Below are 24,648 nucleotides of genomic sequence, written 5' to 3'. Positions count from 1 at the left end.
GAGACATACATCAGTACTTATTGTAAGCTTGCAGCCAGATTCAAAACCCATAATAACACAAGAGCTGGGGACAAAGTAAGCAGCTCATCCCCCTGATTGAAACACTCAAAATAATAACCATTTAATAGTAATTTAATTAAGACTGGATAAGGTCTGATTTGAGAGGTTATATTGTCGCTCCCAACCCCAGCCATGTGTTTTATCCACACAAAGTGCAGTTAAATTATTATTAAAGTAAAAAAAAAAGTGATTGGATAAGTAGGTTAGTGTAGACAACAAAAGTGAAAGATGTGTTCACTCATTAGCAGCAAGATCCATTGTAAAATTCATAGAGAAAAATCAACTGAGTCTTTTTTGAATACTGAAGATTAGAAGGGAAACGCAAATGGACAATGGAGCTGTCCTTTACTTGGACTGCACTGTAGCCTTATCTTAATCCACCTGTTGAGACGGGGCCCAGCGTCTTTGTCCATGCCTTCTGCTAGGGGGCCTTCAGATAAATCTCTGACTTGCATCACAAATGCTCTGTCAAAATCGTGCTCAATAGTTGTTAAAGGGGTTTCCTAATACGCTTTGTGTGTTGCAGCTGTTTAATGGCTTGCCAGAGAAAAAAAAAAAGTTGCTGCTAATGTTACTTGAGGGTCTCAAAAAGAAAAATTAAATGTTTTACGTCTGTCATGTCGGACCGGGCTTCAAAAGAAAGGAGTCCCGTTGAGAGTGTGACTTGTCCGTGCCAGACGCCTCGAGGACTTCACATGAACTCGTCAAAATCACAAACCGGGGCCATTTATCATCTCGCTCACACTGTAACTCCAGCAAATCCAGACCTCTCATTAAGGCTCCATTATAGGGACAACTTGACTTTGAGCCTGTAGCTTTCTCTTAACTACTCTCAGCAACGGTCGCCGCTCTCCATTGACTTAAAAACAACAAGAAGAAACAAATATTTACTGCAATGTAACCATTTATTTCACTCCACTACAAAATTATATAATTATTTGAACTATGATACAATCTCCACATATACATAATGTACAGTTTAAAGAGAAACAAAGATTATGATACAAGTAGTTTACATTGTCCTTTTCAAATAAGACATATGAGGTTCTCACTTTCCATAAGTTTTTGGACATTTCAATAGGTTATTTGATTATATTTTGTGGACTAAATATAATACTGATATGAAATAGAAGTAAACTCTGACTAAATGAGAGTACTAACATTTGAATCCTCCTAGTGAATGGCTCTCAAAAAGATCAGGCAAATGAATAGAATTAAAATTACCACTGAAGAAATGCAGTTTTTGATAGATACATCAGTGTAACTTTGCTTTGTTTCCTGTAGCTTTTGATGCCCATGAACATTTCTTCCCACTCGCAACTACCGGTACATGCTGTCTGTTCTGCCAGAGTCACATTTTCTAGCGGTACTGAGATGTTGTGCCACCAATCCTATTTGGAACCTGTAGGTCTGACAAGTGCAGTGGAAGTGTAAACCTGTGTTTGGACAGATGTTTTGGAGGTCTGTGCAGAAAAAAAGAGAGTCTAGCTAATGTATGTATGGTTGTCACATCAGGAACAGTTTGCTTTGTGAATAAAAAAACAACATTTGTTTCAATAATGAATTACATTCATCAGTCCAACCAAGTGTTGTTGTGTAAACACTGGCAGTCGATATCTGCAGTAGAACTAGAGGTAGCAACCACACTTGTGCAAGTAATAACATCAATGTACAATGACATTGGTACTACTTAAATATGTTAACTGCATTCTCAGAGTGAGATAGGCCACTATGCAAGGAACCACGGCTGACTAGTCTAATTTTGTTTCGCTATTTTCATTTCATTCCCACATTATTGGAATTTTAAGGAAAACTGGGACAGTCTCTACTATTCAGTCTCCTACTGCAATAATCAGCCTAGTATTGCTTCATATTTTCATATTAGCTACATCTGTAAAGCACATTTCTTTAAATCACAAAAGGAGCTAGTAAGATATTATGGTATTATTTTTTTTCTTATTATTTATAAAGAATATGAATACAATTTTACACAAAAAGTTGCCATCTCACCAAACATTGTCTCCCTCCACCCAAAAAGAAACAATTTGGCAAATCCTACAGTTGAAATAGAGCGGAGGGATCTCCACAATGGCGACTATCTGAATATTGTTTTTGTTTTTACAATATATATATTGTTTTTTAGGAAGGGTAGCTTGAGGAAGAAGGAAGCTTGAAGACAAATGTTTGGAAGGAAAAGCAGAGTTCAGTATGACATGTAAAAGGTCCCCATGTAAAAGGACACCACATCATGTAACATTCATTTCAATCAATTAGACCATCAGGACTCTCCACGCAAGTCCTAGATTTCTCCATGCAAGCCCTAGAAAATGTATTTGAACACAGGAATATTTAATTACTTATGTATAGCTAGTCCAATAGCACTATAGCAGATGTAATAATCATCTTGGAAACAGCACGAACTAGATCAAAAAGACTGCTTACAAAGTTCAAATTCCCCACAGACAGGAAAAATGAGAAGTGAGGCAATGAAACAAAACCAACCACAATGTGCCACACTTTTGTTGCTAAGTTATTAAAAATACAAAAAATAAACAAGAATATAGGTTTTAAAATTAGGTCCAGGAATTGCTCCGTTGTAGATCAAATCAAACTTTCATGTTAATTATTGTATATTTTGGAATATGTAGGGCTTTTGATGAACTCACCCAGTATTAAATGCAACTATTAAGTCTAACTTCCAAGTCATGAACTGTGCACTTGCTCATTCCATGAAGGCACCATTACAGAAAATGGGTTAAGGATGGGTAAGGTTAGCGTGCAGAGCAGGAAGATATATTTTCTTAACAATGAATTTATGCATCTGTGAGTCAGAGTAGAGTCAGACCTCCAAGCCATCATATGGAGCTCTTATTTGCCAACTCCTGTCTGATATGTTTGGGTCCATCTCCTTTTCTGACAAACCCCTCAAAGTGCAGTGTTTCGTTCCATCCCACATCGTCTCCAAGTTAAAAAAAATGGTCTTACCATTATTCTGAATGAGACACTGTACATCCCTAAATATTCAGTGCATTTCTTTAGTAAAGGTTTTTCTTTGTAGACCTTTTTTCTCACTTCAGGTCCTGGAGGAGAAGTTGATTCCTGTCACCATCTTCTGGATCTTCTCCTCATTCTTCAGTATGTTGGACCTTACGGCACAAATCTTGTCCTGCTGGTCCTTGATCAGCTGCTCCAGCTCAACCAGTTCTGACTTAAGTGGCTCCACCGCTCTGTCTGTCTCTCTGCAGCATAAGCATGTGAACACACATACAAAAACACAGAAGGGATGATGAATTGCTAACATGCAATAATATATAAACAGTTCGAGAAACTGTCCACCGTGGCCAGCAAATACAGTAACGGAACACTTAGCTGTCAGAAAATGTTACTTAAGCAGCCACTTTAGAGTTGCTAATCACTTTTAATTTAATGTTACACAATATTTAAAATGACAGTGTGATTATAACCACATATGACCTGTGTTGTAAGAGAATAAATAGTATAATTGTGATGACTATCCTGTGATACAGTGTTGATATTATATAATATATGTATTATTTTGGAAGTAGTATTGAGTATGAAGTACTGGAATCAGTGAATTAAATGTTAAGATAGCACTTGCATGAGAAAGTGGTTCAACATTTTAAGTGTGTTGTGTATGAGCCAACCCCACCTCTGCTCCTGCAGCAAGGCCTGCACGTGCTCTTTGTTCTCCCGCCGCCAGGTGTGCAGTTCAGCCTGCATGGCGTCCATGTCCTCCTGTATGTAGTCCATGATCTTACCCAGGGGCAGGGTGCTGCGGCACACCGTCTGGATGGATGAACGGAGGCGCTCTATCTCCCGCGTCACCATGTCCCGCTCTTTCTTCTTTGCCGCTTCGGACACCACGTTCTGGAAGAGGAGGTGGTGGGTCAGGTTTAGGGGGGGATGAAACATTTGGTGCTGTCAATTTACAAATTTCTAGGAATGATTAATTCAATTTCATTTGCAGATCCAAGTCTTAACCAGCATAGAAAGACCTTAAGATGTTTTCTTTTATTCTGCATTTAAAAGGTGCTAAATATGAGATACGGACTGAGCTAACGGTGATAAACCCTGTATCAAGCAGCTGTATGAACACACACAAAAACCACTTGTGTGTCCTGAGACCAAAACATAATAAACCCTCTTTAGGAATTCTACCTTTGCCAGCAAAGTCTCAAATGCCCAGATTCGAGAGCAAGGCTGCATTTAGCGGTTTAGGATTTCAAGGCTAAAAATGTTAGGCAGGAATTCCACCAACCTAGCTGTATATATAAAGATCAAAGGTGCTGCTAGATTGTGTTGGCCAAAGTTGGGGGACTGGTTGATGAAGGGCCTCCAGTGTATGGTGTGTGCGGTTGTGGGGGGGGTTCACCATACCCAAATTACACTCAGTCCCTCAATGGCAAATAGGAGGGGAAGGTATCAGGGATAGCCCTCCCTTGGCAGGGAGCAAATCCAAGGATGTTTGCTCAGCTGGGCTTCGCAAGGCCTCCGAGTGTGCGTATGCGTGTGTGCGTAATGCGAAAGCACTCAGTATTGCAACCCTAAAGCACACACACACACACACACACACACACACACACACACACACACACACACACACACACACACACACACACACACACACACACACACACACACACACACACACACACACACACACACACACACACACACACACACACACACACACACACACACACACACACACACACACACACACACACGTTCAGGCGGAGCATACAGTGGACATGCACAGCCCCTCTGCACTCTTGGTCTTTAAGTCTTGTTTATTTTAGTAACAAGCTGTGGCAGTGGGGTTATTTTACTACAGTATTGAGTAACAACTACTACACTTATGGCTCCTTTCAAGTTCAACCCATGGGCCAATTTATACCAATTGGCTCCACAGATGGGAGCACCTGCCCTCACGAGGCGGCGGGAATCATATTCACGACGGTGTGTAAACTAAATGACAGCTTCCTCTTCAAAACACACAACCTGTCACACATGCTTGGCATGGCTGGCACATATATCTTTATCAAGCCATCTCTCTGAGCAAACCAAACAGCTCAGTAATTACAATTTGAAAAAGACCACACTGCAGCCATGACATCAAACATCACCGTCTGCCATCATGTCTTTTACAGGAAGCAAGTGCACAATTCTGACAGCCTCGCTCTTTGTTACCTATCTGTGGCGGTTAAAGAGTGTGAGGGGTTGAAACGCCTCGGCCCAGCGGTCCCCCTAACAAGGTGGGTGGCTTTCCACTGGGCGCTCTGGACCCTGCAGCTAGACAAACACTCTACGGCTCATTCGGCCTGCCTGGCTGCGGTTTGGTCTGCGCGGCCCAGACAGGACCCATGGCTTCTTTCTATTTGCCGTGCTCCTGCTACACTGCCCTGCCGCCCTCCACCCCCATCTCTCTTTCTCTGTTGGAAAAAAAAACTTGCCGTGAAAACATGACCCCTGGTTCGTGTGCACTCTGTCCAGGTGGATATAAATCACAGCTTTTATGGAGGTCTCTGTCGGGGTCTACGAGACCTGTGTGCTCCTAGTTTTCCTTCTTCTCACCCAGATCACAGAACAATATTTAGACGTGGTGACCGCAGAGGAGTAGGAGGTGAGAGAGCGGAGGAAGGGGTGGAGACAGGGAAGGTTTTCCCATTATCTCAGACAGCGATGAAAGCCCCAGGCAATGGGGAAGACACAGACACTGGCTGGCGCAAGAAAAGGCAGGTGGACCTATAAGGGGATGGTTGTCGGTTTTAGGAGTTTTCTAACTACAGTATCGTCTTGCAGACTGAGGTGTCTCCATCTTGTGGAAGTACATCAATAAATACTTCCATCTAGATTTCATCAGCTCTTAAGTTGTTGGACTGCAACATATTTGTTGAGTTGAAATCTTTTTAACTACATCCTCTCTGCTTGGGTCTCCTTCAAAAGGAAATTATCAGGGACATGTTGTAACATCGCAAGGTACATTACATTGTGAATTTCACACAGTTATCACATGTCCAAATGGCTTAATTTGGAAATTTATGATTTATGGACTGGAGGCAGCAGGAAGAGATTCCTCAGTCTCACTTTGACAATAAAAATGGCACCCAGGCATAGATCCCATCAGTGGCGGAGCAACCTCTAGGGTATCATTAGCTGGGAAAACAATTATTTAGAGGCTAGCTGACAGCGAGAGATTAGCGTCCATCAAAAGGGGAGAAGCCTCATTATTGGTCATTAATCAGCCTCACTTGGGAGGATGAGAGACAGGTTTACAAACCCCTCATTAGAGATCCTTTGCCCACATTCATTCTGAATTAATTTAAGATGAAGTTATAGCTGTTACAGTAGGTTGGGCTCAAATGTAACTCATTATGAAGTCAAGGGAACTGCTCTTTCATCATCACAAACACAAAAAAGAGGAGAAAAAAAGAGATTTGTCAAATGATGTACAGATGATTTAAGACCACATGCAGTAACTTTAGAGCTTCTGGGGAACATTTCTACTGGCTACTGGTGACCATTCAAAGACACTGATGCGCATCCCAGTGGTTTTTACAATGTGTTCTGGTAGAGGATCTGAGAGGTGAGCCAGGGAGTGATGCATAGAATGAGCATTGGCTCTGGGCCGTTTTTTTTATGGGCTTCCTCGTCATTTTTCGTAGCGGGCCGTTCAAAAGTCTAGCTAGATCATAAAAATAGCTTGGAGTCAGTGAGGTGAGGAGAAAAGCTTATGGCCACTGAGGTTACAGGATGTTGTTGCAAGGCCACTGCAGCCCCTTGGGGAGACAACTGAGATCACCACCCTGGGCTCTGAGGTGAACTGAAAGGAAACAGCCAGAGGGTCAACAGAAGTTACTGAAAATCGAAACAGTTTTTTTCTATTTAAGAAGTTGCTCAACATTCAAACAATTTCGTGGAGAGAAAAAGCAACTTTGAAGGCTTGGAAGACACTAATTCTGATCATAACCGTGCCGGCAAGTTTGAGGTCTGGTCGGCTAACGGATTGCGGGTGCTTCAGGTAGGTATTCCTCATAAGCCTGACCCTATGCCTCTAACAAGTCAATATGACCTCTACAAATGTAATATGACTAATGGAATGCCACAGGGCCATTTCCTTATGTTTCCACAAAAACGCTGGATGTTTATAAAGACACAGAGGTCTGCAGAGAGGAGTATTTATTTTCTTGACAATTCTGCAGAGAGTATTCTGGCCCTTCTCCTCCGTGACTCTCTTTCAACAGCCATCCATTTGTGTGCCACAGGGTTTATTTATATATTACAAACCTTCATCAAGGCTAATTTGATGGGGGTAAAGAAAAAGGGGGAAAGAGTACACAAAAAATTCTTATGAAAACGCAGCTGCTGCAAGGGGCAGATTCTGTCTAAATAAAAAGAGAGCTATCTTGGAATAATATACAATACCGCCAAGGGGGTCATGAGGAAGGGCATCCCCATAAATATACAGCAAATTCTTCAGTCACACACACTGTGGTGGGACATGGCGAATACAATCATTTGACTGTTTAAGAATTCCCTTTATTTACATTAGAGGCAATGTGGCAGTAAGGCACTGGCTTAAACAATAGCTAAAATAATTCAGAAATGACAAAGAACATAAATTACAACGTGGGTAATTATGTGTAACCTGGATTTTCATGAAATATACAAAATGGTTCAGAGGCCTCCACTTTTTTTAACTGAACGTGATGTCGGATCTTCAATCATGGCGGCTTGTGACTCATTCAGACGCAGTGTTTTGATAAACATCGGCGTTTAAGAAAATGAATAGCGGCAGCTGAAATCTCAAACCCGTCGGTCATACCACATTGAATTAGGAAGCTCAATATTTACATTATTGACCCTGCGTGTTTTACCGTGATTACAAGAAGAAGAAAAAAAAAAACTCCTACTCAATTAGGTTGACCTCTCCACCCTTTCATGTCAGGAAGGAAGTCATTACAGTTCTTTATACAGCTGACGAGGTAGGGCCAATAATGACGGAGGGCTGGACTGAACAGTTCCTATGTCCAGACATACCTGTTATAAGCTGCCTGTGCAGACCATACAGGATACTCTGAAATTAAACCCCTGAAAACTGAGGAGGCTCCATTAAGAAAATTAGGACTCTACAAGGCTATGTATGCAATGCTCAGGTTCCACAAAGAGCTCTGCTACTTTGGATGTTTTGCTTGTGTGTCTGTGCATGTATGTTTTGGTGCATAATTTCTTTAGATAAATCATTTTTAAGAGAAGAGTTGAGGCGGGTATTAGGCATGGGGCGATATGAAAATTTCACATCATAATTACACTGGCCGAAGTAATTGCGATTCTCAATATTATGCCGATAATCATCGAAATATGCTGAAAATGTGACCAAAAAACTTACTGGTATCACTTAACCTTACTTTTTTTTTTAAGGAACAAATGTTTCTATTGCTTCACTGATAGGACACACATTCTATTTTTTTTGTGAAAAACAAACTCTTGAATAAGGTAATAATTAATCATAAGATCCTCCTGCATAAATTAAGGATACATTTTTGAAAAAGCAACATTGCAGGAGTCTGTTCTTTCTTAGCCTACATACTAATTCCTGGAGCCTATCAGACTCTATTTTCTTACTTCTTTACCACCATAATGAGCTAGAGAGCTTTTAAAGTCAGTCGTGACGATATTCATGATTATCCCAATAATGGAACTTTAGCACAATCTAACTATAATGACTGTTTTTTTATTGCAATCCCCGATACCAAATCCGGCATCAATCCATCCCGAGTGGTTAGAGAGGTATGTAAAAAGTACACCACGCACACACACACACACACACGCGCACACACACACACACACACACACACACACGCACACACACACACACACACGCACGCACACACACACACGCACACGCACACGCGTAAAGGTGGTTAAAATGCCTGGCCTACAAATTCCTGTCAAGCCATTTCAGTTTACTGGTGGCAAAGCTGAGCCAACTTCAGGTGTGAGTTACAAGGGATGCTGTCTGAGGCCGCAGTTAGGAGGAGATGGATCAGGGGGACTTTATGCATGAGTGACGGTCCAAAACAGCGCATCCATCAGAGTCAGGGTGGTCAGCTAGGACGGGATGCTGGGAGAGTATGCTTCAGTGAAAAAGGACCACCCAAAGCAGACAGCGTACGCCACCTCACACCATGGACTACAGACCAAACTGTAAGCTTCACACTGATTCACACTCCAAATAACAATGAAAGACGCCTCTCTCTTCGGCTGATAAATAAACTGACGGACGGGACTGCATGAGCAACAGCAGTAATGAGTCACGTTGGAAAAGAATATCACGTCTAATATGGAGTCTAAATCAAAGAGAAGTTGAGAAGAAAATCTGATAGGTGAGAGACGAATTACGGCAGGACTGAAACCTCCAACTGGTTGTGCGTTGTCTGTTTTCTGGAATAGCCTAAATACACACTAGGGGAAGGAGTGTGAACAGCCAGAACAAGATTGCTCTGAAAGCTAATCTCAAAGATGGGCCGATAGCCTCGAACTGTAAACAGAACAGTGGAGTCTGTAATAAAAAAATGAAGCATACCTAAGATATTGAGCAACCGCAGAAAACAAGCTAATTTTGCTCCAGACATCTTGATGTGTGTATCAATTGTGTGTGGTCTGTTAGAGGCCGTACTCGCTTGTCTGGTTATTAGCCCCTCGGCCTCACTGAAGGGGGAGCATATTTGTGGTTACGAGGCGGTGCAATTACACCTCTCCACTTCATTTGTTTATATCTTTCTTTCGATAATAACCAGAGTTGCACTGGGCCGTTCACTGTGCTTTAAGCATTTGCCCTGGAGAGCAAACCTTCCAGAAAGACCGGCTGATAGAACGGATGGCGAGGTTCAGAGTGAGCTCCGAGTCACCGATAAGGATGAGCTGAAGAGAACTAGGCTGATACTGCCCTCTAGAGGAGAAGCAGAGAAACTACTACTATAACTTTACGTACCTGCTCTTTAGATTTGGGGGAGGATGGGGACAATTCATAGTCTTTCTTGGTCTCGAGGATTTTTTTCACAAGGCCACCTACAGTGAGAGAAACAGTGAGAGGAAAGGTGAAAGATCTGTAAGCAAGATCACAATCAAAAGAGAATGTGGCATTACTGCTCCTTTCAAAATAAGAAATAAGTAGGAACTAAAAAGAGTAAAAAAAAAAATCTTGATACCATGTTTGGCTTCACTGTCGAGTTCTTGCACCTGAAATGAAAAAAATAAATAATAGAAGATAACTATGTGATGTATTCCCATGGTGTTTGAACAACTCCCTGTTCAAAACACTTACCACCTCCATCTCAGGAGCATCTGAGGGCAAAGGGACCGCCTCCTCCACGAGAAATTGCTCATCTTCATCCTCCTCGTCCTCAGACATCCTCTTCCCATCCATGATGACTGGGGCTGAGGGCTTGGCACTGGACAGCCTGGTAGACAGACAAAGAGCTTGACTCATTTTTTTAACTGAAAAACGTAGAGAGCATTTACTGTAAGGAAGAGACATGTGCCATCTTGTAGACACCTTTGTCCCATGTCACTGTAGACTGGTTAGACCTGCTCTATTATTACAAACACTATCTTCATTCAGTGCGTTTACTGCATTTGTTTAGTGATGTAAGTAGTGATCTGTTTCTCCTGCTGGCAGGGATAACACTTGTGTTCACACTGAACAAAGTATTGACGAAGAGGAGGGGGACTTATGGCATTAGTGAACATATGTGTTGAAGTCACCTCTCAGCCGGGGTCACATCAGAATAGCTTTCCTGTTTCTTGATTCGGGGAGGTGCTGGGCGAGCACTGCCGGGCCGTGGTATTCGCCTGTTGCTGTAGATTGAAAGGATTATACACATAACTAAAATAAACTGTTTAACTAACCATTTTGGAACTCAACATGGGTTCATTTGTACAAGTCATTTTCATTAAGTTTCACAGGCTATGTTTTTATTTTTTCTGCCTTCTTTTACAAGCTAAATCCTCCGCTGAGTCATTCAGATTTCCAGATAATAATTGTTGCTTGGAAGAAATTACATTCACAACATAGCGATAATACAGCTGTCAGGCAAATTGATTGTCTCTGATTAGTTTCATAATTATCGAAATTAAAAGGCAATGATTCAACTGTATAATCTACTGGAACTGATCCTGGATAGGGCCCAGGAACAAACTAAAGTTTCAAAAGCACAACAACCCTGAACTTCAGATAAATAAAGCAATTGGATACAATGCAATGCAATGCAATAACATTTGTACTACACCATGAGAAATTACAACATAATTAAGTTGCTTAACTGCTGGCCTCTTTGACGATACTGTTAAACACCTACGTCTTCTAGGACAGATGGCCTACTGCATAAGGCTCCAGAAAGAACTGGAAGAACGTCAATGGGAAAAATGGTGTGCTGATTTAGCCAATGAGACAGATCCTTCATAATTATTGTATGTACCATGTGCGGTAATCTGTTTTAAATTGTTTAATTTTTTTAATTTGCCTTGATTTGCCTTATATTCGTTTGCTTTTTAGTTTTTCCTCTCATTTGTTTTTTGCTCATTGATCTCATCATGTGAAAAATTGTCATAAACAAAAAGCTAAAGAAAAAATAAGAAATTACCACATCATTGGAATAACATCTTAAATCTTCTCAACAAAAAACATAATCAGCTTCATATATGTATTATTTATTAAATGGCTATTGTGCAATATTGCATTATCTTTTTTTGTTCAGGTGTTGGAGACTCGCTTGTGTTGAATCTGGTACATATACAGTGGGTACGGAAAGTATTCAGACCCCTTTAAATTTTTCACCCTTTGTTTCATTGCAGCCATTTGCTAAAATCGAAAAAGTTCATTTTTTTTCGCATTAATGTACACTCAGCAACCCATCTTGACAGAAAAAAACAGAAATGTAGAAATTTTTGCAAATTTATTAAAAAAGAAAAACTGAAATATCACATGGTCATAAGTATTCAGACCCTTTGCTCAGTATTGAGTAGAAGCACCCTTTTGAGCTAGTACAGCCATGAGTCTTCTTGGGAATGATGCAACAAGTTTCTCACACCTGGATTTGGGGATCCTCTGCCATTCTTCCTTGCAGATCCTCTCCAGTTCTGTCAGGTTGGATGGTGAACGTTGGTGGACAGCCATTTTCAGGTCTCTCCAGAGATGCTCAATTGGGTTTAGGTCAGGGCTCTGGCTGGGCCAGTCAAGAATGGTCACAGACTTGTTCCGAAGCCACTCCTTTGTTATTTTAGCTGTGTGCTTCGGGTCATTGTCTTGTTGGAAGGTGAACCTTCGGCCCAGTCTGAGGTCCTGAGCACTCTGGAGGAGGTTTTCTTCCAGGATATCTCTGTACTTGGCCGCATTCATCTTTCCTTCAATTGCAACCAGTCGTCCTGTCCCTGCAGCTGAAAAACACCCCCATAGCATGATGCTGCCACCACCATGTTTCACTGTTGGGATTGTATTGGGCAGGTGATGAGCAGTGCCTGGTTTTCTCCACACATACCGCTTAGAATTAACGCCAAAAAGTTCAATCTTGGTCTCATCAGACCAGAGAATCTTATTTCTCATAGTTTGGGAGTCCTCCATGTGTTTTTTGGCAAACTCTATGCAGGCTTTCATATGTCTTGCACTGAGGAGAGGCTTCCGTCGGGCCACTCTGCCATAAAGCCCCGACTGGTGGAGGGCTGCAGTGATAGTTGACTTTGTGGAACTTTCTCCCATCTCCCTACTGCATCTCTGGAGCTCAGCCACAGTGATCTTTGGGTTCTTCTTTACCTCTCTCACCAAGGCTCTTCTCCCAAGTTTGCTCAGTTTGGCTGGACGGCCAGGTCTAGGAAGAGTTCTGGTCATCCCATACTTCTTCCATTTAAGGATTATGGAGGCCACTGTGCTCTTAGGAACCTTGAGTGCTGCAGAAATTCTTTTGTAACCTTGGCCAGATCTGTGCCTTGCCACAATTCTGTCTCTGAGCTCCTTGGGCAGTTCCTTCGACCTCATGATTCTCATTTGTTCTGACATGCACTGTGAGCTGTAAAAAAAAAAATGAACTTTTTCGATTTTAGCAAATGGCTGCAATGAAACAAAGAGTGAAAAATTTAAAGGGGTCTGAATACTTTCCGTACCCACTGTATGTGCATTTACATGTTTGACAGATAATTGTGAGAGCAGTTTTAAAGAGTTTTCTTTTATAATTGACAGTTAATGGGAGCTGTGTTTTTTTTTGTTTTTTTTAAACTGAAGAGAAATGCTAGATTAATGCCCTGTAACTCAGGAAAGTGCTTGCCAAATGAGTGAAGGTTGAGTGTTGACTAAACAGACCTGGAGGTCATGTCGGATGGCACTGAGGAGCCTGCAGGGTCTCCATTTTCCTGGAGGGCAGGCCTCTGGGCTAACATAGCATCTCCGTCTGTGAAAGGACAGCAGCGACTTATAGTTAGCTCAGTATTAAATAGCAAGTTTTAGATCTATCCTTCGCATGGTGGAGGATGACATTAATGTACATAACTTTATAACAAGTAGATACAGTGCACGTGGCGTTTCCATGGCTTAAATGCTATCAATCTGACAAACCTACAGCTAGTGAAAAAAATAATGATTTAAAAGTAAAGTTAGCATTGTAACTTCAGCCATAGCCTCCTTACATTGACTTCTAGGTTCTCCTTCTTAAACTCCATCCGTCCTTTCAGAATCTCTAAAATCTGAGCAGGAGATTTGGAATTGGAAAGATTGGCTCATAAATGGATTCGATCCTCTCGAATGAACTCTTAACCTCTCTGGGATTTAAATTCTTTTTCCATCATTAAAATTTACCAAGGAAATCCTAAAAATGCATTTTAGATCAAGAGAGATGAGACAGAGAACAATTACCTCCATCACTGTCAGATTCATCTGTTGGAGAGCAGAAAAAGACAAAGCATTGTTAGATTCCCTACCAATGCAACTATAAATTCAAATAGATCAATGTGACATGCAAATATGGAGTAGGAAAAACTGAACCAATAAGCTGAAAATTGTATTTCCTGAAATAGTTGACACTACCAACAGTAATCCTGATGAGTCAGCTCTACTTCCCACCAAGGGAAACCACCAGTCAGTGATTTTATTAGACGGAAGAAGTAGAGTGCAAATAGAAAGCCGTCAACTGTAAAATCAAATGGGACGTACTAAGAGACCCTCTGTAAATGATTAAAGTGCAGTTATTTTAGACAACTGTATTAACTATGTGAGATATGCCTCATTGGTGTCGCTGATTAAAACATGGTGCTGGAGGAGAAAAGAGGGGCTTACCTTGACCTCCAATTTTGGGTCTCCGCCTCTGCCCTTTGGCAGATGAAGGCCGGGGTATTCTAGCTGGACTATCAGACTGTGAGAGGAGCAAAAACAAGCAAGAAAAGGATACAACTTTAGGAAAATGAGCACTGAAAAGCAACACATCCCTCACTGGCTGTTGGGATGATTTGGAGAAGCCCTGTCATTGATCTCTCTCTATTGTGTCATCCTTTAAAGAGCATTCATAATTTAATTTGGTAAGCTTGAAGTACACTGAGGTACGGTATAGTGCTACTTAGCCCCATTAAACATGGACAATTATTGCATACAGAGAGACCTCTCCATGCAAAATTTAGGGGATATCAGTGGGCTGCAACCTTCAACCTTACCACTAGATGTCACTTTATTCTACACACATATCATGTAAACTACTGACAAATACACCCTGAAGTATCATACTATAAAAAAACATTTGAATTTAATGAAGAAGTGTAAGAACCCAGTTAAAATGGCAACTGTGAATGGTAGATTAAGTTCTTACCGGGTTCTCAACTGCTTCGGCAGGCTGCACAAGCAAAGAACACAACATTACACCACCATTAGTAGCCACAGTTGACAGTTATACAGATAATAAGAGAAAAACAACACCTCACATGTCTGCTAAATACTATGGCCTAAATTAGCACTAAAACTAGTAGCCAGTCACCCAAACACCATTGCAATAGTCACTGCATTCTAAACGAAAATGCATTGTACTGTAAAGCTCTAATTTTCTACGGATTCTATTTCTGTAGGGTTGAATACCTCATCATCTGGTTTTGGTTCCTTGCAAGAATAAGAGGCACAACATTAAAACATTTTTCTACAAGGTGCATAAATGTCAAGTTTAACTTAACATGTAAAAATCAGTGACCGACTCTATGTGTCTTGAATTGGCTGACTTGGCGTACAGGAAACTCATAGTTGCAGATGAGATTATCAGTTGGTTCCAATGATAAACAATGTATCATGTGTGAAATTTCTGCCCAAAGATGGAACTTACCGCTGGCACAGGTTTGGCTGGTTTGCTCGGCTCAGGGCTGGCTTTTTGCTGTGGTTCCTCTGATACTTTGACCTATGAACAACCACACACAGAAAGTGAATAATGGCATTTGTTGCTAACAGTGAGTGGGGTTAAGAGGGCATACCTTGCTGTTGCTGCTCTCTCCACTTTTGTTCCTCTCTTCCCGCTCTTTGTGTCGCTCTCTCTCTTTGTCTCTGTCTCTTCGTTTTTCCTTGTCTCTTTCCCGTTCTCCGCGAGATTCTCTCGTCTTGTCTCGGCCTTTGTCTCTCTCCTTGTCTTTTTCCCTCTCTCGGTCCCTCTCTCTGTCCTTCTCCTTGTCCCTGTCTTTGACTCGTCCTTTGTCCTTTTCCTTGTCTCGCTCCCGGTCACGACTCTTGTCTTTGTCCCGGTCTTTGGCGTGCTGGTCCTGTTCACTGCGGTGGTGCTTCTCCGAGCGCTCCTTGTCCCGCTGGGGCTCCTTCTCCCCATCTCTGCGTCGACTCTCCTGCTCCTTGGGCTGGTCTGGGTCCTTCTGGTCCCGGCTCCCGCTGCGCTCTGTAATGGTTTTCTTCTCCTGGAATAGTTCATGCCAACACATAGGGTGAGGATTTAACGTCAGCCTCAGCTACATGCTGGCAAACTCATCATTTGATCATCTCTTTTATTTTTCAAACCAAGCCTGCAGCTTGCAAGGCTAAATGCTCACACAGACAGTACATTATACACCCGATGTTGGATTCTGCAGTGTGTAATTCAATTATTGGAGTGGGCAAAGGATTCTCACCTCAAGATGACGTTCACGTCCCTCCCTATTTTCCTTGTCCTGGGACCTGGGGGTGCTGGCCTTGGTCTTTATGTCCACCTTTTCTCCTGCAAGCACTCGCTTCACTGCATCGTCACTGGACATCTGTAAACCAAGAGCAGGAGAATCAATCAGCATGCAGGTTTTTCCTCATTTGCTTTGGCTAAATTCTTGAAAGTGAACTTTATTCTTTTGAAAAGAATAATTTCAGATCCCTGGTGAATTATTTTGTTCACAACAGATTTGAATTTATCATTCATTCAAGCAAACTGCAGGAGTTTTGCAAAAATGTAAGTACAACTGTCTACAATTTGGACAGTAACCACTTCCACATGGCTTTCTGATCCAAACGGATGAGTTGATTCTCAGAGACTGGTTGTACTCTTCACAACTTCTGAATATTCTTTTATCGTTTGAGTCATCACATGCAAAAACATCCATTCAATTATCAAAATGTGTCAGATTTTATAACTTGACATGAAAGATAAAAGGTAAATATACTGTTTAAAGTACATAACACATTACACAAACAGATTTACTGTATACAAACAAATGTGCATATCATTTTTTTAATTTTGGTGGAATTGGCCAATTTACTGACATAATAACTAGGTTTTGAAGCATGAACGAAATGTTTTAGGAGAGTTACTACCATTTGCAGACATGCAATGTAGTTGTGATATCCACAGCGGTGACAATTGAAGTTTTACTCATTATAAAAAACTGAGCCAAAGCAATAAAGAAAAACTGGAGTAAATGTTGTTTTACAGGGAGGGTGGCATTTTTAATGAATTTATCGGCAAGCACATATTTGACTAGTTGGCTTGTCTCTCTGACTGACTCATCTTAGCCATTACTTTTATGAAGGATTCTTACTTTCAGAGCTAAATGGACATGGGGTGAAATTCTCGTATTTTTTTGAGGTTTTCATTGCTTTTATATTTTGCTTCATAGTAGAAAAAGCCTGAATACTATCAAATCAATAAAGGATGTGTTTAAAACAACAGCAAAGAAGTTGCATAAAATCTGAGGGGAATACATTAACATGAAATCAAAACACTGCTTAAAGAGCAACTATCCCATTGGGACCAGCTCATCTGTTTACAATCCATCTCCAGGGTTCAATTAAAATATTTCAAAGTCCTCCCTTGGGTCGCTAGACAATAATCCCAAGAGTACAATATTTTGGGCGGCTGTGGCACATGAGGTAGAGCGCTTGTCCCGTAACCACAAGGTTGGTGGTTCAAACCCCTCTACCGGCAACATGCCGAGGTGTCCTTGAGCAAGACACCTAACCCCAAGTTGCTCCCCGGGCGCTTCATTGCAGCCCACTGCTCCTCCGGGATGGGTTAAATGCAGAGAAATAATTTCCCCATTGTGGGACTAATAAAGGATTGATTATTATTATTATTATTATTGATGTGGAAAAAAAACACACTGAAACTTATTAGAGAGTAAGCGTTTTCCATTCCCCCATTCATCTTTGCAGTATGTGTGTGTGTGTGTGTGTGTGTGTGTGTGTGTGTGTGTGTGTGTGTGTGTGTGTGTGTGTGTGTGTGTGTGTGTGTGTGTGTGTGTGTGTGTGTGTGTGTGTGTGTGGACTCCCAAGAACACAGACCTTGTTGATGCAGCACTTGGCCAGGGCCTGCAGCAGCTCATTGGTTTTCTCAGGTTCATGGCCGGCCACAATGCGTGCTGGCTTTGCCGCCAGGGGCTCGCCACTCACCAGCATCACGACATCTATCGCTTTCTGGAGGAAGACTATCTTGGAGTCCTTATCCTAAAAGAGTAAAAAGATGCTGCCATGAACAGGAGAGCACACATGAGAGATAAGAGATAGGATGTGGTAATGAAAGCAAAGGACATCCAGTGGGAGTTTGAATGATTACACCCATGAGATGTGCATAACCCTTGCAAAGATCAACACAAGCTAACGTGCTACAATTCAAATTAGTGTGAATAGTCGTGTGTAGTTGACTTCTTGGCCAAACTATTTAAATAAACACGTTTTACACTGCAATACGTATATTTTGAAAGTAATTTGCTACAAATTATAAATTAGAGTTTATAGTGTAATGGAAAGCTTGTTGAACATGACATCTAGCAATTCAGGGGATGCATATACAAGGGTCAATGAATAACATGTTGGCTTTTGTAAAGCAGCAGAAAAGACATCATGCAAAACCTGAATTTATAACGCAAAATTAAGAAGAAAAAACACCCAACCCTCTTTTGATTTAATTCCAGATAAATGACCCAGCTATGCATTGCCCCTAGTCTATCAGCCTGCTTCATCTGAGAATCAGCCAACTGTGTAACATAAGAGCTTAAAAGGCCAGACCTTCTGTGTAACATCCAATAATAGGCTGGCCTTTGCAGTGTTGATTCCTTTACTTATGACAGTTCTATTGAGTAACGGGATTTCTAGACAATTTATAAGATACAAAATTGACATAAAATATTAGAGAATAAGAGAGTAAGGTTATTACGAAGTATGTGCTTAACAGATGATAATAACACATGATCTCTAGAAATATGATGTTTGTGACCGCATCTCAAAAATCACCTTCAGATAGGAATGATCGTGGTTTAAGTCAACCAGGATAAAAGTGAACCTGTAGTCATAGGTTCTAAGGGAGAGAAACTGGACACAAAATAGTATTTTCTAGGATCCATGCCCAAAAAAACAACACAAAACTTTATTGTCACCTCCAAATCTGCTCTTTATCGTCTGTCGACTTGAGTTTTGTCATGCTCTCATCTCAGGTCTACCAAAATCAAGTCATATATCATCAGTTGATTGTTAGTTGTAGTGTTGAATTTTAAAATCTGCTTCTTGTTCATACAACACTTAATGGTCTCTCACCAAATCCTTATCTGAAAACTTTTTATGTATTAACTGGAGGGCACAGGTCCTCTGACACAAGCATTTTAATTGTTCTGAAGTACAGGACAAACCTCTCTGTTGAGAAAGCTTTTAGCTTGTATGCTTCAAGCTGCTGGAGCAACCTGCCAGAGGATCTTAGCATACAGTAGCTGAATGTGTTTGATGTCTTTACATGTATGCATTAAGACTACAGTATTAACTTAGATGTAAGCTTAATGCAACATCACATTTAATTATCATGGTCTAGTAATTTAATTGAGATTATGGGTATGCAGTCGCCATGACTAACATTTTAGGGTTATATTTATGTTTTCTTTCCTTTATTCTGTCTGCCTGTCTCTCTATCTGATATACAAATATATCCCTACTTTAATGACAGTATATTAGATATGAAATTGATCGAATGCAAGAGCCTAGGGCAGGAGTTTTGGAAAGAAAGTAATCTATAGAGCAAAATGCTCGGCATTTAAAACAAATTAACTTATTTTGATCTGTTGATTTTTGGTATTAAATCAAAGTAAAGTAAATATGTTGTAGCAAGCAAAGCACTCAACATATGAATGATAATTTAACATATTCTGGGGAAGGGGCAGACTGTCTGTTAGTAAGTTGGGAACACGTTGAAATGGCTGATAAGCCCATAGTTATAGAGTTGTATTTTATTTTCGATTTGTGATGTCATTTTATGATCCTCGGCCGTGGCAGGAGCCAGCCTGGCCCTAGCAGCTAGAGACAGCAGAGAGCGAAACGCTGCCAGTCAGATTCTGCCAATCCAATACTTTCAATACTGAGGTGGGACATGAGTAGACCCTCCCAAATCTGATTGATCATAATTTTTCTTGAAATCTAAAACTACCGCAGAAACTGTGTTGGTGATCAAATGAATTGCTCAAAAAAATGTGGCTCAAGCTTTCTGGGCGCTCGCATAAAAAGCCCTCTCCATTTAAAGTCCCGATCTGAATTTCAGTCCCAGTGCTTCCCTGTTTGGGGGGGGGGGTTCCTCTCTCAACGCTATACCTACACTTGTCAATTCAATAATGGCACCTTCTGTAAAGCCCATGTCAGACGTGCATGTTAAATTCTAAATGCAACCACCACAGTTTAACATTATATAATTAGAGTAACGAGCCTGTCGTAAGACATCAAGTTTCAAACAGTGACCTTTATCAAAGCCCATGCAGCATCTTTCTAATCAGCATTGGTTTGGGGTCAACTCTCAAACAGCAGAATTGAGTTCTGACACCTTGGCAGGCCTTCTTAGTCATGTCCTGCCAGATCCTCTCACTCAGTGAGTCACACAGGCAGCGTGTAGAGTTACTCCCACACAGACGCCCTCAGACTGGCCCATGTAACGCACAGGTGATCTCATACACAAAAAAAGGCTGCTGCTTAGGACATAGGTGCATAGGCAGGCACATTGATGGAGACAAACACATATGAGCGAAACACTATTAACCAAAAAAAGTAATTTTGAAGGGATTTTTGTGAAGCAGGAGTCCAGAGGGTACAAAAAGATCAACCGTCTGGACAGAGTGTGGTCAACTTACCTTAACATTATCTGACTTCATTTCATTTTCTCCATAGAGACCTTTCATAAAACCAGTGGTCCTGATTACCTGAAAGTGGTGAGAAATAAAGGTTTCACACTTGGTTGTCAGATTATTTGCAATATTGACTGTTTCATATAAATATAACATATAAACCACTATTAGGCATCTGTACATCAGCATCACTTTAAAAGGTGGTTAATCAAGTCCTCAGCTCTAAAATCTATTTATATGAATTCCCAGTATGTAGTTCATTCATGAATGCTTGAAAATAACAGCCTGGCCTTAATAGTCCAGTAAATAGTCCAGGTATATGCGTTCATATCCATGGTGAAAATGAAGTTGTTAGATAGCCCATTCATGCAGTCAAACACATGGCTTATCAGAGAGAAAGAAGTCACACATGCCGACACACTTCCCTTTATCAAATAAACATGAGCCTACCGGGAAATATAAGACTACTTAACAGGTGTAGAGTGAGAATGAGATCTCTCACATCGGTTGAGAAAGGTTAAACAGATTTTCCCGTGCTTGACACCTTGGGTAAAATGATTCTGTTGTCTGTAGAAATTCCGGGTACTAACAACAGAGTGAGCCGTGGATAAGATGCTTTATGTAGCGGATTTTATTAGCACATCTATTTCATATTTGTTACATAGCCTACTACTGCAACTGATTTTTTTCATTCCGGTATTTGAGTTGATCATTTTATTTTTTACAAGTTCAGTCTGATCCAACTCAGTTTAGTATTAAAGTTCCCCCTCATTATTTCTGCACGTTTCCCAAGCTGAAATGTATCCGAGTGGAGCTTCACCTCCATGTTGTACACCAAGTAGATACAAACAAATGTTGGAGATTAGTAACGTTACGTACAGTACCAGTCAAAAGTTTGGACACACCTTCTCATTCAACTGCTTTGAAGAATCTAAAATATAAAACATATTCTGGTTTGTTGAGCATTTGTTTGTTTACCACATAATTCCATATGTGTTCCTTCATAGTTTGGATGTCTTCAATATTAATCTACAATGTAGAAAAAAATAAAGAAAAACCATTGAATGAGAAGGTGTGTCCAAACTTTTGACTGGTACTGTAGGTCGAAGCTGACCCAACAGTGACAGCTGCTGTGGCTTAATGAAGTGTTACCAAGACATCAGACATGTTACTGTGGAGTCAACCACTAGCTAAGCTCCTGGGCCCTTCCAAAGAGCACACAGCAAAGCCTCTGTGTATCTGTAACCTGCTCACATAACCCCATAGCAGCCCTTGGTGTCATTAAACAGCCCCAGCTGCACTAAGCTGCTCAGCGTCCGTGATCCCAACGTGACGGGTTCAAGGAGCCAGACAGCTTTAGCCAACTCAGTGCCCACAAACGTCTCACTTGAGCTATCTTATAGTGGTCAGAACTGGTTTGATCCCAGTGTGTGCTCAGGTCGTGCCTAGCAACCACACGACGCCGTAGACACGGACAGCTAGCTGTAGCTGACGCGAGCTAACCCGCTCATTTAACTTAGGGACGTCGGGCAACCGAACATTGCACTGCTAGTGGTCGTTAGCAACGCGTTCTCTGGTTGCTGTCGACGTTAATAGTTTAACCATTGAGTCAACCGTATTCGTAACACGGACGACAGACAGATGGCTTGAGAAAAGCTGCAGTGGCGATAGTTACTGCGAAGTTAATGCTAGCTAACTTACTTAGTTAGCATCGTAACATGCTAACTGGCTAGCTTGCCTGTGTTTTAAAGTATTACATTGAAAAGGTTCGGTCGGCGCAGGGCTTTTCATATGTGTGGGCAAAAGTGTGTCGTGGTGACGGTTAAACAACGTCGCTAACGTTGTCGTAGCGTTAGCACACCAGTCTCACCTCACTGAGGATGTCGTGGAGGTACCGAAACGGTGGCTTGCTGAGCAGTTTCTCCGTGAGAGGCGGTTTCTTTATCACTTTGCCGAGCGTGTCCTGGGTCTTCTTCACCACGGCCCCACTCATGGCAGCGGTCCAAAGGGAGGCCAGGAGGCTGTAACGCAAAAGAGACAGCGGAAACTCTCCTGAAGTGTTAAAAAACCTGCTGGCTCTGTCGCCCCGGTTGCTATGTCAATATTCAGCAATCCCACAGTGCATCATTGATGGAGACTGCGCATGCGCTCAGAGTTACGGTTGCTAAGCACCGCTTGTGCCCATAGCAACAGCTAACAATCCGCAACAATGCTGATAGATGGATGGATGGATGGATGGATGGATGGATGGATGGATGGATGGATGGATAGATAGATAGATAGATAGATAGATAGATAGATGGATGGATGGATGGATGGATGGATGGATGGACGGACGGACAGATAGATACAGTACCAGTCAAAAGTTTGGACACACCTTCTCATTCAATGGTTTTTCTTTATTTTTATTTTTATTTTTTTCTACATTGTAGATTAATATTGAAGACATCCAAACTATGAAGGAACACATATGGAATTATGTGGTAAACAAACAAATGCTCAACAAACCAGAATATGTTTTATATTTTAGATTCTTCAAAGTAGTTGAATGAGTGTGTGTCCAAACTTTTGACTGGTACTGTAGATAGATAGATAGATAGATAGATAGATAGATAGATAGATAGATAGATAGATAGATAGATAGATAGATAGATAGATAGATAAACTCTAGCAACACTTGCAGTATAAGATCAATACTCTCAGACACACATTTTGACTGAAAGAAAAATCTAATAAAACAGGTATTAGAAAATGTTGCTGTTTCTGTAAAACTGAGTATGCCCTTTTGAGCTAAACCTCCTTTAATAGCCCAAAATCCATGTATAGGCCTATATGATTTTATGAATCCCTTAAAATATTGCCATTGGCTGTTAAGGTCAGCAATCAGAGGAGATCAGTAGTTTAGATAGATGTCTCAGGTAGAGCGATACATACAGTGTATTGCTGAGCCCTCTAGTGGTTTGTTGCTAGTATGATTTTACTTTCCTGTAACATCAACCATTCCCCCAGTGTGATACAAAATTAACAAGTTGTTTTTTGATGATAGCCAGCTTAGTATCAATTAGTCTGGATCACTCTGCATCTCAGTTCTAGCAGGTCAAACAGTGTGTGTGTTTAAGTGAGTGATTTCTTTCTTTAATCATAGCACACTGCTTTGATCTACCTGTTTGGTGAGTTCACTTGTTAGAAAACACACCTGACAAAAGACAACACACAGTATATCGAAGGATAGGTACGGGCGCTTGTTGTTTCGTGCTGTCAAGGTAAGACATATACCGTATGCGACTTCAGGGTCAGAAACGCTTGAATTAGGAATTCGTTTTTTCTATAGAAATTACCAAAGTGTTTTCATAGAAGCTAGAGGCCTATCATTTGTGATTGTTTTAATCCTACTTTTTGACACTGATGTTTTGTTTTAAAGTTATAGTAATGGGACAGTGATGTATCAGTTTTTGTTCAAATAATATCAAGATTCAGTCAGTCAGCCAACAGTGCAATAAAAACTAACAATTTTATTTTCAATACGAAAACGTGATTAATATGTGTAGAGTAACAGCTCACAAAAATGACCACAATGATCATAACATGGTAGCAGCTAGAGATTTTAATGAGACAGATTTTATATGAAGACAGCGTATAGGAATTCTTTCTTAACTATTGCTACTGTTGCCACTATTTAACCGTTTGAATACCAGTATTGTTAAACTTGTTTGGTGAGTTGGCATTGCAGAGGAAAAGGTGAACTGCAGATATCTACACAGGCTGTTCTTATGTAATGACTGGGAATTTAACACAGGTTTAAAATATGAGGAGAAACCTTTCCGTAAGATATCATAAGAACTGTTTATGAGGACATGTTGATGTTAGTGCTGTTAATAAACCCTGTGGTCACAGTGGGTCAGCAATTGTCTTTCTAATTGCAGCTTCTCACTGAATTTCCCTCTAATCTAATTGCTAACTGTCATTGCAGTTCTCTCGAAGGACAGGTAA

At 41.0% G+C, this 24,648-nt stretch overlaps 1 protein-coding gene across 1 annotated transcript; it reads right to left on the bottom strand.

Moving 5' to 3' along the window:
• Window positions 1-979: 979 nt before the first annotated feature.
• On the bottom strand, window positions 980-22,756 carry traf3ip1 (TNF receptor-associated factor 3 interacting protein 1). Its single transcript, XM_054616034.1, has 16 exons — window positions 22,529-22,756; window positions 20,665-20,733; window positions 17,849-18,010; window positions 16,213-16,335; window positions 15,574-16,002; window positions 15,429-15,500; window positions 14,928-14,951; window positions 14,405-14,480; window positions 13,985-14,005; window positions 13,436-13,523; window positions 10,849-10,941; window positions 10,409-10,544; window positions 10,293-10,323; window positions 10,076-10,152; window positions 3,731-3,948; window positions 980-3,299 (listed from the first exon to the last, which is right to left on the bottom strand). Exons 1-16 carry the CDS (start codon window positions 22,649-22,651, stop codon window positions 3,134-3,136), a joined length of 1,908 nt encoding a protein of 635 aa, XP_054472009.1. The 5' UTR covers window positions 22,652-22,756; the 3' UTR covers window positions 980-3,133.
• Between the last annotated feature and the right edge of the window lie 1,892 nt (window positions 22,757-24,648).

Source organism: Anoplopoma fimbria, chromosome 16 (assembly GCF_027596085.1).
Source record: "Anoplopoma fimbria isolate UVic2021 breed Golden Eagle Sablefish chromosome 16, Afim_UVic_2022, whole genome shotgun sequence".
NCBI lineage: Eukaryota > Metazoa > Chordata > Actinopteri > Perciformes > Anoplopomatidae > Anoplopoma > Anoplopoma fimbria.
This window is presented reverse-complemented; position numbering and strand designations above follow the sequence as displayed.

Coding starts and splice junctions, on each gene's coding strand:
- traf3ip1 (XM_054616034.1), bottom strand. CDS start 22,651: ATGAGTGGGGCCGTGGTGAAGAAGACCCAGGACACGCTCGGCAAAGTG. Junction 15,501..15,573: donor GAGAGAGCAGCAACAGCAAG/GTATGCCCTCTT, acceptor GGTTGTTCATAG/GTCAAAGTATCAGAGGAACC. Junction 14,481..14,927: donor CCGAAGCAGTTGAGAACCCG/GTAAGAACTTAA, acceptor CTCCTCTCACAG/TCTGATAGTCCAGCTAGAAT.